Source organism: Grammomys surdaster, unplaced genomic scaffold (assembly GCF_004785775.1).
Source record: "Grammomys surdaster isolate TR1022 unplaced genomic scaffold, NIH_TR_1.0 100, whole genome shotgun sequence".
In the NCBI taxonomy this organism is placed as follows: domain Eukaryota; kingdom Metazoa; phylum Chordata; class Mammalia; order Rodentia; family Muridae; genus Grammomys; species Grammomys surdaster.
The window spans coordinates 2,923,414-2,935,999 of NW_021604579.1; the positions used below are offsets into that span (position 1 = coordinate 2,923,414).

Consider the following 12,586-nt stretch of genomic DNA (forward strand, 5'->3'; position numbering starts at 1 on the left):
TCAATGAGCTCAACCAGAGGACACTGCATTCTTCACCCCCCCCCTGCATTCTTCACCTCCCACTTGAGAGCCTGTGTGCCCGAGCAGGGAAGGCAGTGACTGAGAGCCAAGTTCTCAGGCCAGACCACCTCACCTCCCACTTACTTCTCTCATGGCAAGCTTGTAATCTGGAACAAATTGCCTTCTCTAGGCCTTAAGTTTCCACCCATGACACCTGGGTAAAAACACTTCCTTCAGTGAGTTGTGATGATAACTAAAGTTATAGGAACAATGGCTGGAATATGCAAATTACTCAATAAATATTAGTTGTTTTTATTATTGTAAAAATAAGGAAATCACCCATCCTGCAATACATTATAATAGATAATTCTTTTTTGGTCTGGTGGAGATTCAGTTAGCAGGACAAGAAGAAGGGGTTTGTTCAAGTTATTGTCAAAAAATTTTTATCAGAACACTCTAGGATTCTTCAGACTGTAACCAGCCAATGAACAGGAAATTCAGGACGTGCCCTATCTGGGTTACAAGGAGGGGAGGTGGTAGCACCACTCAGTGGCTTCCTAACAGATCTGAGTCCTGCTGAGTTCACCTTGTAGGCAACATAGTACAAGTGGTGGTCCCCCCACTTCCCATGAAAAATCTAGGCAAGTGTCCTAATGTCTGAGAGAGGCAGAGGTGTGCAGGGCAGCAGTAGTGGTCCAAGGACATTTGTGTATGAAGAGGGGAGGTGGAAGAGACAGCTGTGTATTCTTCTTAGAGCAGGCAAGTTAGGAATGTCCTGTGCATCTGCCTCAAATGACAGGGCTTCAGAGCTCTTAAAAATATTTTACCAAGGGCCAGGTAGGAGCCATGTGAATTCTTCCAGAATCCATAGCAGCATTCACATAAAGAACATGTTGATGCCAACAAATGACCAGCAAGGAGAAGGGGAAGTGGACACAAAGTGCCCTCCTAAGCAAGAAGCAGTTTGCAGTTGATTTGCAATTGATGTCTGCTATGAGAGGGAAAATCTGTTTTTTTTTTTTTCAACTAGAGTCTCACACTGTTTATCAGTTACACATCCAGGGTAGGCCACATGCCCAGGAGCAGCTAGCTGGCCAGCAGGATGTGACCCCATGGTTTTGTTTTTCTATTTGTTTTGTTTTAGTATGTTTTTGTTTTGATTTTCTTTCTTTTAGTTAATTTTTTTTTTATTGGATGTTTTATTTACATTTCATATGTTGTCCCCTTACCCCATCCCCCACCCACCCAGGAACCCCCAATCCCCTCACACCTCCTCCTTCTTCTTTGTGGATGTAACCTCTATCTACCCCCCCACTCCCACCTCCCCACCCTCAAAACTCCCACCCCCTGGGGCGTCCAGCCTTCATGAGGTCAAGGATCTCATCTTCCATCTGTGCCCAGCAGGGCCCTCCACTCTTATATATTCAGCTAAGGCCCTGGATCCCTCCATAAGTGCTCCCAGGCTGGTGGTTTAGACCCTGGGAGCTGTGGTTGGTTGGTATTGTTGCTCTCCTCATGGGGCCACAAATCCTTTCAGCTCCTTCAGTCTTCACTCTAACTCCTCCATTGAGAACCCCATGATCACTTCAATGGCTAGTTGTGAGCATCTGCCTCTGAATATGTCAGACTCTTGAAGACCTCTGAGGAGACATCCATATCAGGCTCTTATCAGCATGCACTTCCTGACTTCCACATCAGCATCTACCTTTGGTGACTGCACATGGGATGGATACTCAGGTGGAATGGTCTTCAGACGGCCCCTCCTTCAGTTTTTGTCCCTCGCTTTGTCTCCATATTTGCTCCCTTGAGTATTTTGTTGCTCCTTCTAAGAAGGACCGAATCACCCCCACTTGGTCTTCATTCTTTATGGACTTCGTGTGGCCTGTGAGTTGCATCTTGGGCATTTTAAGGTTCTGGGCTAATATCCAATAATCAGTGAGTGAATACCATGTGTGTTCTTTTGTGATTGGCTTACCTCACTCAGTATGATAATTTCTAGTTCCATCCATTTACCTAGGAACCTCTCAAATTCATTGTTTTTAATAGCTGAGTAATACTCCATTGTGTAAATATACCACATTTTTTTAATCCATTCCTCAGTTGAAGGACATCTGGGTTCTTTCCAGCTCCTGGCTATTATAAATAAGGCTGCTATGAACATAGTTGAGCATATGTCCTTATTATATGTTCGAGCACCTTCTGGCTATATGCCTAGGAGTGGTATAGCTGGATCCTCGGGTAATGCTATGTCCAATTTTCTGAGGAACCGCCACACTGATTTCCAAAGTGGTTGCACCATCTTGCAGTCCCACCAACAATGGAGGAGTGTTCCTCTTTCTCCACACCCTCGCCAGCATCTACTATCACCTGAGTTTTTAATCTTAGCCATTCTGACTGGTGTGAGATGGAATCTCAGGGTTGTTTTGATTTACATTTCCCTGACGACTAAGGATGCCGAGCATTTCTTTAGTGCTTCTCAGCCATTCGAGTTTCTTCTGTTGAAAATTCTTTGTTAAGCTCTATACCCCATTTTTTAATAGGGTAATTTGGTTGCCTGGAGTCTAATTTCTTGAGTTCTTTGTATATATTGGATATTAGCCCTCTATCAGATGAAGGATTGGTAAAGATCTTTTCCCAATTTGTTGGTTGTCGTTTTGTCCTATTGACAGTGTCCTTTGCCTTACAGAAACTTTGCAATTTTATGAAGTCCCATTTGTCAATTCTCGATCTTAGAGCATATGCCATTGGAGTTCTGTTCAGGAACTTTTCCCCTGTGCCCAAGTATTCGAGGCTTTTCCCCACCTTCTCTTCTATTAGTTTCAGTGTATCTGGTTTTATGTGGAGGTCCTTTATCCACTTAGATTTGAGCTTTGTACAAGGGGATAAGAATGGATCAATTTTCATTCTTCTACATGTTGTCCTCCAGTTGAACCAGCACCATTTGTTGAAAATGCTGTCCTTTTTCCACTGGACAGTTTTAGCTCCTTTGTCAAAGATCAAGTGACCATAGGAGTGTGGGTTCATTTCTGGGTCTTCAATTCTATTCCATTGATCTTCCTGCCTGTCTCTGTACCAATACCAGGTATTTTGTTGTTTTGTTTTGTCTTGATTGAGACAGTACAAGGAGAAAGAACATGACTTTGGGTGGGGAGGATCTAGGAGAAGTTGGGGCCAGGAAGAATATTGTCAAAGTATATTGTATTAAATAATTTCTCAAAATTAAATAAAAAAGATTGCATTAAAGGAGGAATATTTAGAGGCAAGAGGGCATAGAGACTCTGACACAGCAATTCTGGGAGAAATCATGGGCTCCTGATATGGTTTAAAAGAAAGGATGGCTGTGAGGGTGATGAGCAGGGACTGGTCAGGAGAGGGATGGGGACAGGGAAAGTGAAGCCTGGGGGTGGCTTCAAGTCTTTCATGTTTCTATTCCCATCAACAGCAACTCCTGCCTGAAGCATTGTCTTGATTATCAGCATATGAGTGGAACCCTTGTTCAGACTATTTTGAGTAAATTTGAGGAAATTTCCTTTACATGTCTTTCCTTGATCTTACATTTGTATGTGTCTATGTTTACATATTGTTTCAGAATTATACTTAATATTTGTATTGCTGGAAATGCATTGAACACGTTCAACCTTAGAGAGCACAGCCAAACACACACTGAAAGGACCATCTTAATTTTCTCCCTCACTGGATCTACTCACACTTGTTAATACTAGACATGTGTTACTGCAGCCATGCTGGTAGGTGTGTAGGGATGTGAGATTGAGAAGCAGAGGTGGGCGTGGCTCTGTGATATTCTTCTGCAGTGTCCAGATGAGTAATGGTGCTGAGAACCTCTTACCCTCATGAGTGCTTAATAGACAGCTGCCTTCGTGAAATGCCTTCAATAGTGTTTTCTGCTCAACGGGAGCATCTGATGTTATTGCTTGTGCTATCTAAGTCTTTGTATAAATATTTTGAGTACTCCTTTTTTGGTTTTCTGGCTTAGCCTGGATTTTCCCTCCATGGAAAGCAGTCTTTTAAAGAAATCATTTGTTTATTCTAAAATGATAGATATATTTATTACATTTTATTCTAAAAATTCTTTGCTGTAGATTTACCACTCAAATCTACAATATACCTGAAACTGATTGTGTGTGAGTGTGTGTGTTTTCAAAGACTGACATCACACACACACACACACACACACACACACACACACACGGAGCTAGGAGTAAAGAAGGAAGATATTTCCTGCTTCCACATCCACAGTACCCATAAGCATCCCCTAGGATGGCTACAGTGTCCCCAGTATATTGCATTCTTGAACCATGTCATTGTTCATATGGCTATACGTGCATCGGTCTGTGTCTGATGGATGTTTGTTGTATTTGCTTCATCTACTTGTTTATTCTTGATATTCACATGTGTACACTCCTGATGTGTGTGTGTATGCATGTGTGTGTGCATGTATATGTGTGTGAGTTTGTGTGTATATGTGTCTGTGTGTGTGTGTTTGTGTATGTGTGTGTTTTCAAAGACTGACATGAGATGGATCCTTCCTTAATTGCTCTCGCCTTATTCATTGAGGCAGGGTTTCTCAGTTGAACCACAGTGCACATCAAAGCAGTGAGTGTCACTAGCCTACTTGCTGCGGGATCTCATGTCTCTGCCTTCTGAGAGATGGACCCAGAGTATGAGAGGGCATGTGGCCTGTCATGTGTTATGTGGTGTTTCTAGGAGTTATGTGAGATGCTTTAGATATTCAGTATGATCCTGAGACATGACTGTCATCAGCCTTATTTGATAGATGAAGAGACTGAGGCACTGGAAGTCTCAGTACTTGAGAAAAGTGCAAAGGATCTGACCACTGAGCTCAGAACTCACATCCAAGAGCTGAAACACACTGTTTATAAATATATATATATATATATATATATATATATATATAACTTCTATAAAAAGTATTATTTTGTTTTACATATGTATGTTTTTGCCTATATGCATGTATGTGCACCATGAGTGTGTGTGGCCTGTGGAGCTGAGAGCAGATCCCCTAGAACTGGGGTTAGGCACAGCTTTGAGCTGTCTGATACCCCAAAACAGTGCTTCACTTTTGAACCACCTCTTCAGCCTATATCTTCTCTTTCTTTCTACCTCTATCACTGGCATGTGTCAGGTGACACACAGAATAATGGATTCTCTTACAGCCTCCACCATGTGGATGACTCCAGGGCAGAACCAAAGTTGGGTTTCTGAGTTCATCCTGATTGGCTTCTCCAGTGACCCCACAACCAACAGCATCCTCTTCATTGTCTTCCTTCTCATCTACCTGAGCTCAGTCCTGGGCAACGGGCTCATCATCATGCTGGTCTGCCTGGACACACAGCTGCACACTCCCATGTACTTCTTCCTCTGTACCCTCTCCCTGTTGGATATGGGTTATGTTACCACCACTGTGCCACAGATGTTGGTGCATCTTCTTGCTCACTTTCAGACCATCTCCTTTTCTGGCTGCTTGCTGCAGATGTATGTGTTTGGTGCCCTGGGTATGACTGAGAGCATCCTCTTTATTGTGATGGCTTATGACCGGTATGTGGCCATTTGCTATCCACTGCGTTATACTGTCATACTCAATTGGGGCCTGTGCATACAGTTGGTGTCCAGGACTTGTGCCTGTGGTTTCTTCTTCTCTCTGTTACATACTTCCTTCACCATGAGTCTTCCATATTGTGGGCCCAACAGGGTCAACCACTATTTCTGTGAAGGTCCTTCAGTGCGTAGCCTGGCTTGCATGGATATCCATCTCACAGAGATGGTAGACTTGGTCTTGAGTGTCTTTGTGGTTGTTACTCCAATCTCTCTCATTGTGGCCTCCTACATTCGTATTGCCAAGGCAATTCTCAAGATCAAGTCTAACCAGGGCCGTTGCAAGGCTTTCTCTACCTGTGCCTCCCACCTGACTGTGGTCACATTCTTCTATGCCCCAGCCACTTACATCTATATGATGCCCAACTCCAGCTACTCTTCTGAGCGAGACAAGCAGGTCTCGCTCTTTTACAATGTCTTCACAGCCTTGCTCAACCCTGTGGTCTACAGTCTGAGGAACAAGGACATCAAAAGGGCATTTCTCAAGTTGATGGGACATGGTAGGGTGGACCAGTGAGTCAGAATCATGGGAATCTGGAGTTAGAGTATTCACTATTTAAGAAAGCCACAACGTCTGTACTGTACATAACTCATCTGTCCATTTGAATCAACGTAGTACTTGGTAGGTAGACAAACCATGGTGAGACCAGAATATCTGCCTTTTTGAACAGGCTGCATTAAGGCACCAAAACCCTCAATACTCTCTGTGGATTATTAACTACAAAGTGCAGATTGGAAGTGTCTTTCTGTTCTCACACATCCATCCTGAACCATTAGCAATTCTGTAGACTACAGATATCTATAGCAGAAGGAAGGAACTGTGCACAGAGCTTATGATGCCTCAAAGCTTCTCAAAAGTGACATATTGTTTGCATATATCTCTTTGATCAAAGCAAGTTACATGGTCAGCCACAGTGTCAAACTCTTCAATGTTAATTTCTTCCTACAAAGAAGCAATGGGGGTCACGTGGAATGGCTTGGTATATATAGTTTCTCTACCAAGGAGTAAAGAAAAGAGATAATGTCACCTATCATTGTATTACAGAAATCAACGTCTTACATGAAAGCAATGAGACACGACTACCGTGTTTCATGTAACTGACATGGTACTGTTAACCAGTGAGTGTCTAGCAATATAAACAATGTAGTATATATACAATCAGTATATGTTACTAATACTAAAATTAAGACTAATTTTATGCCTAATCTCTTTAGCTTAGAGATATCACTTCATGCATTAAATCAATGTGGTTTATGGGTGAATATGGTGAACTATACATTGTGTTGTAAAGACACAACATTTGACATTAATGGAACTGGTTAGTCATCTCTACCTTGGTCACTTGCTTAGTATATGAAAATGACTTTAGATAATTTACTTCTTTCTGGATCTCACTTAATTACTCAATAAAATTGACACCTTGACTTTGTTTCCAAATTTGTTTGGACCCTGGAATTCTGTCTCTGTCCATCTCTCCTTTGCCATGTGGGAACACAGTGGGAAGGTCACTGTCAGTGAACTAGGAGGAGCAAGAAAATGCTCAGTAGACCCCGTTCATGCTGCCACCTCATCTCAGAGGTAATGGATTATCATGCCTGTCAATGTCACTGGGTGGAGAGACACCTGGAAAATTTGTAAGCACATTTCCAGAGTGCCTATGAGGTGTTTCCACAGATGTCAGGCATCCAAGGCAGAGCATCTTCTCTGCGTATGAGTGTCACTCTCCCATGGGCTGGGATCCCAGATGGAAGGCAAGCTTGATTTTCCTTGAGTGAGTGTGACTTTTCCCATTGCCATCTCTTGCAGACATTAGACTCCAGCTGATTCAGTCTTCAAAGTGGACTCACACTGGCACTTCTCCATCTGTTTCCTTGTAGAGCCCTGAGCTGACAGATTCATAAAGTAAACCCAAGATTAATGTTATTTCCACCAGCAACGGGCTGTGAGATAGAAACAGACAGCATATGTCTAGAGATGAGGGAGCAGTCTCTGAAGTGAACAAACATGGTTCCTCTATAGTGAAAAATGGAGGACAGAGGCATGATTATAAAGCTGAAGAGGTCTTACCATTAAGAAACTCATGCTTAGCTGGTGCTTGTGAATTAGAAGAAGCAGGTTATGGAAAGAGCACAAGCAAGGATAAGCCTCAATTTAGGAAATGATTTCCCCTTGTTCAAAGAGCTGAGGGAGTAACCCACATCCCAGTACTTTGGAGGCAGAGAAGGTTTGATTGCTAAGACTTTGAGGCTAGCCTAGTCTACGTACAGAGTTCAAGGCTAGTCAGGGCTACACAGTGAACTGCCCCCCACCCCCACCCCAACACACACACACTGGAGGATGTTCAGGAGAGGCAGAAATAAATTATAGGGTGGGGCAGATCCTGGATTCCTGAGGATACTGAGACACTGATTGGAGGAGTGGTATACTCTGAGGGATGATAAACTCCAGTAGAACCCTGATCTTAGGAGGGGGTTACTGGGAAAGGGTGAGATCAAATGCTGGGGCTCCCAGAGGACTCAAGCTGCAATTGTGAATAAAGACTCTCCCCATTAAAGAGCTGCAATGCCTGTGGAAAACCTAGGACAGACTCTGAGTGGAGAATCCTGGGAGGAGTGATCTTTCTTGATTATGATGCTGGAGTTTAGATGACACAGAGAAAACTTGGGAAAAGCAGAGTTGGAGTGGAACAGAAACGAGCAGAGGGATTTGATAAGACGATCCTGGGAAATACATAGATGGGAAGTTCCTGACTACAGCTTAGAAAGCACTTCAATTCGCATTCTCAGATGTTGTCATGGAAATTAGCAGTCTTGCACATCCAGCCACCTTCTGTGCACCCTCAAGTCCTCTAGTGCAGCTAGCCTCCAGGTGGACTCATTCACAAGGCTCCCTGTGGGTTACACATACAATATGTTCTTTCTCCAAACCTTACCCATGGTGAAGGCCTCTACTTCCAGAGACATGGTCCATTGCTGGCTGACATACCCGTTTCCTATGTGTAAGTTTGCCTGTCAGATCCAACATGCTCTGGCCTGACTATCAAATTTCTCTATCAAGCAGAGCCTGAGGTGGACTAGTCCACCTGTGGGGTATTTTTAGTTAATTGGATCATTTGAGGTAGGAAGATGTACCTTAAATCAGAAGACCTACTTTAAATCTGAGGCACCCCTTCTCTCAGCAGCCTGTATAAAGAACAAGAAAAAACACTTTTTTGCTTTGTCTGCTTGCCCTTGCTCTTGCTATACTGGTAGTAAAGCATACTTCTTTGGGATTCTGACATATTCTGAAGACTGGCTGAGATACCCAGCCTTGTAGACCAAAACAACTACTGGATTCTTGGACTTTCCATTAGGAGAAAACCATTGTTGGACTAACTGGACCACAGCATATGCTGCCTTCTGAAGAACCTACCCTAGCCACCAGCCTCTTGACATCTTGTAGGCATTTAACTGTGTCAAGAGGCCATTCCTTCATTCTGTCAGACCAGCTGCTTCAGGATGGTGAGTATTATGGCAAGACTAGTGAATTCCATGAGTACAGGCCCACCATTGCTCTTCTCTGGCTGTTAAGTGAGCTCCTTCTTGGGAAGTGATGTTGTGTAGAATACCATCGTGGTGAACACAACATTCTGTAAGTCCACAGATGGTGGTTTTGGCAGAAGCATTTATGTTTTGGAAAGACAAATCCATTACCAATGTAATCCACTGGCCAGCAGGTATGAACCAGGTTCTGTAGCTCTGTCTCTGGATAACTGTATTTGCTAACAGAAGTATTTCAACTCAAAATATGGTTTTTGTGCTTAAAAGCTTACCTAGAGAAAGGTTTGATGCTACACTGGGATTCTGAATACCCAGTATAGTCATTTCTGGCTAAAAAAGACTTTCTGTTGACTTAAACCCCATGTCTCAGGTCTTCCCTGGTGGATACCCTACAACAATATCTGGGGCTCAGTGTTGATGTCTGCTGTTGGCAGATATGGCACTCAACTGTAGCTGTAGCTAGGTCAGCTTTGGTGAACAATATGGAAGCTCATATTGTTGTCTTTGAGCTTCTACTTCCTGGTACTGAGGTACCACTTATTATTCATATATATGTGTATATGTATGATTAATATTCATATATGCACATATACATATGCATATATGTATCTATGAATATGTATATTTATATATTTATATCTATACATCTATATCTATATTAACTATATATACTTTTTTTGAGATAGAGGCTCACGTAATTTAGGCTAGCCTGGCTCTTGCTATGCTGCCAAGGCTGGCCTTAAACCCTTGAATCTTCCTGTCTATTTCTCCCAAGTTCTATGATTACATGCGTGCATCACTGATGCCCAGATGTTCACACCCACCTCTCTCGAATGGACGGGCAGTTTCTTCCTCTTGATTGGCACAAAAAGGCACAATGATTTCTCAAACAATTGAAAATACCGTCTTTATTTTACTGTAGGGAGATTGGAGCTTATTAAACTAGTTCTCACAGAGGTTAGGGGCGCATATGTAAAGCTCTACAGTTACTATGTAAAGGAGATTGGATTCAGACTCTGTTGTATACTCATCATCTCTTCCCATTACCTCTCAAAGTGTTCAACCCCAGGATATTCCTCTCATTCACTCTCAGCCCGACCTTAGTCTTGATCTAAACTCTTCTTCTCAAAGCTTCTGTTTGAATCCCTTTCCCTAAATGTATGGTTTATTTCAAATGTTTTTTTACTTTATTTTGCTGAAGGAAAAACCTAAACAAACTCTAACCTTGCAGGTTAGGCTGACTAAATTCACTGATTTTGTAGACCACGGAGCTGGGCATTACGTTGTTAGCTTCCCACTAACTGTGGAGTAGGTGACATCTCTGTCATGTGAGTTAGAGATACTGGATAGCACAGTCAGCTCCTCTAGTTTTTCAACCACTTTTCTCCTGTCTTTGAGATTTGGTGTCAGGCTGTATCAACCAGTCTTTCTATGTGGTCCCTGACAGATCTCTCCCATTGTCCCAGCATCTTTTTGAAGCCCACTTCCTTACTGCTTTCCAAAACACGTCCAGCAAATGCTCTCCTGTCACCATCTCCAGTGACACCTAATTGGACAGAATCCCTATTGTCTTTATTGAAGTCTTCACTGCTTTTTTGGGGTACTGTTGACTAATAGATGTTTGATAATTCTGATTGAGCAGAGAAATCTGATGGTGTCTCACTCAGGCATTTTTTTTTTTTTTTGGAAGAACCTGCTGTGACTATGAACTGATGCTTTAAGATCTCAAAAGTCACAGATGAATTTGGGGCAGGAAAAGTCTGGAGTGCTAGTATGGATTATGGGATGCCAAAGATTAACACACTCTGGAAATATCTGCCTTCTTCATCCTGCCCCCTGCCCCCTGCCTCCTGTCTCCTGCCCCTGACCCCTACCCCTGACCCCTGGCCCCTGACCCCTGACCCCTGACCCCTGACCCCTGATGCCTGCTAGTAGGAAGACTTAAAGGACAATATGTAGAATAAATCTTGTAAACTGGGTAAAGTGTCCTGGAAACCCTCGGCAAATCAAGACTATCTCCCTGAGTGTGACTCAGGACTCTATAGAGAAAACTTGCCTATGCCTTCCTTGAGGTACTAGGGACCATATGGAGCCATAAGCTGGGATTTTGTACTGCTGAAAAACATCCAGCTGGGCTGCAGAGATGGCTCAAATCAACGAGTACACATGGAGCGACCCATGGCTCCAGCTGCATATGTAGCAGAGGATGGCCTTGTCGGACATCAATGGGAGGAGAGGCCCTTGTCACTGTGAAGGCTCAATGCTCCAGTGTAGGAGAATGCCAGGACTGGGAAGCAGGAGTGGGTGGATGAGTGGAGAAACAACCTCATAGAAGCAGGGGGGAGGAGGGATGGGATGGAGGGGTTCAGAGGGGAAACCAGGAAAAGGGATAACATTTGAAATATAAACAAAGAAAATATCTAACGAAAAAATTTAAAAACAAAACAAAACAAAAACCCATCCAGCTGTCCCCCTACCTCAACCTCCTCAGTGCTGGGATTACAGGCATACCTAACCATGCCTGCTGCCTCAGCAACTTCTAAAATTAAGTATTGTAATAACATGATTGTTACTCAGTTCAGATTTGAGCAAAGGTTTATTAAAAGCTGCATCACATGGTGGGTATTAACTTTTGAGTAGTTCTAGCTGATTGTCATTAGCATGTCTTCAGGCAACGTCTTGAGGGACTGCCATGTTTTCTTCGGGGCTTCATAGACTGAGTTGATGAGTTTCTAACTAAATCCCCAGCAACCCGAAATACAAACAAATGCTAAACTTGCCATTGAGTATTCCTTTCTTATGGGCAGAATGGCTACTTTCCCTGGGCTGAGATAGCCTTGAATGTTGATTGACAACTGGGATGTTAGGAACAGAATAGAACAGTTATGTGTATATAGAGATTCTATACACCATGCAACTTTCAGAGACCTTTATCTACTTTAACTTCTTGTAACAATTCCACAAAGTGGTTTGCTATAATTATCATTATCAGCCCAATTTTACAGACAAGGCATCAGCCTGAAAAGCATGAACTTATAATCATGATGATATCATTGAGATGATCTGTGAACTGAGAAACACCACAGAGAGGCATCAGCTGAGGGACCTAGCAAATCATATATCCTGAGGCCTTGGACAGTGAGACATTGACAATCCGTAAATATTATGCCTATGTGTGTGTGTGTGTGTGTGTGTGTGCTATGTTTAACAGTGTCAATTTCATGGAATTTAGAATCACCCAGAAGACATCCTCTGAGCATGCCTAGGAGGGCTTATCTAGATTGGGAGGGAAAGACACACCTTAACAGTAGGTACCACCATTCTGTAGACCAAGGTCTACAGAAAAATCAGGCTGAGGGCTGGAGACATCTCTCCAGCCCCCAGCTCATCAGTTAAGGGCACCGACTGTTCT

The 12,586-nt window shown here is 43.0% G+C and overlaps 1 protein-coding gene across 1 annotated transcript; it reads left to right on the forward strand.

The window, feature by feature from the left end:
* The first annotated feature begins 5,155 nt into the window (after positions 1 to 5,155).
* On the forward strand, positions 5,156 to 6,151 carry LOC114638913 (olfactory receptor 2A12-like). The gene has a single exon (XM_028787506.1). The coding sequence runs from the start codon at positions 5,156 to 5,158 to the stop codon at positions 6,149 to 6,151; it is 996 nt and encodes a 331-aa protein (XP_028643339.1).
* Positions 6,152 to 12,586: the final 6,435 nt, after the last annotated feature.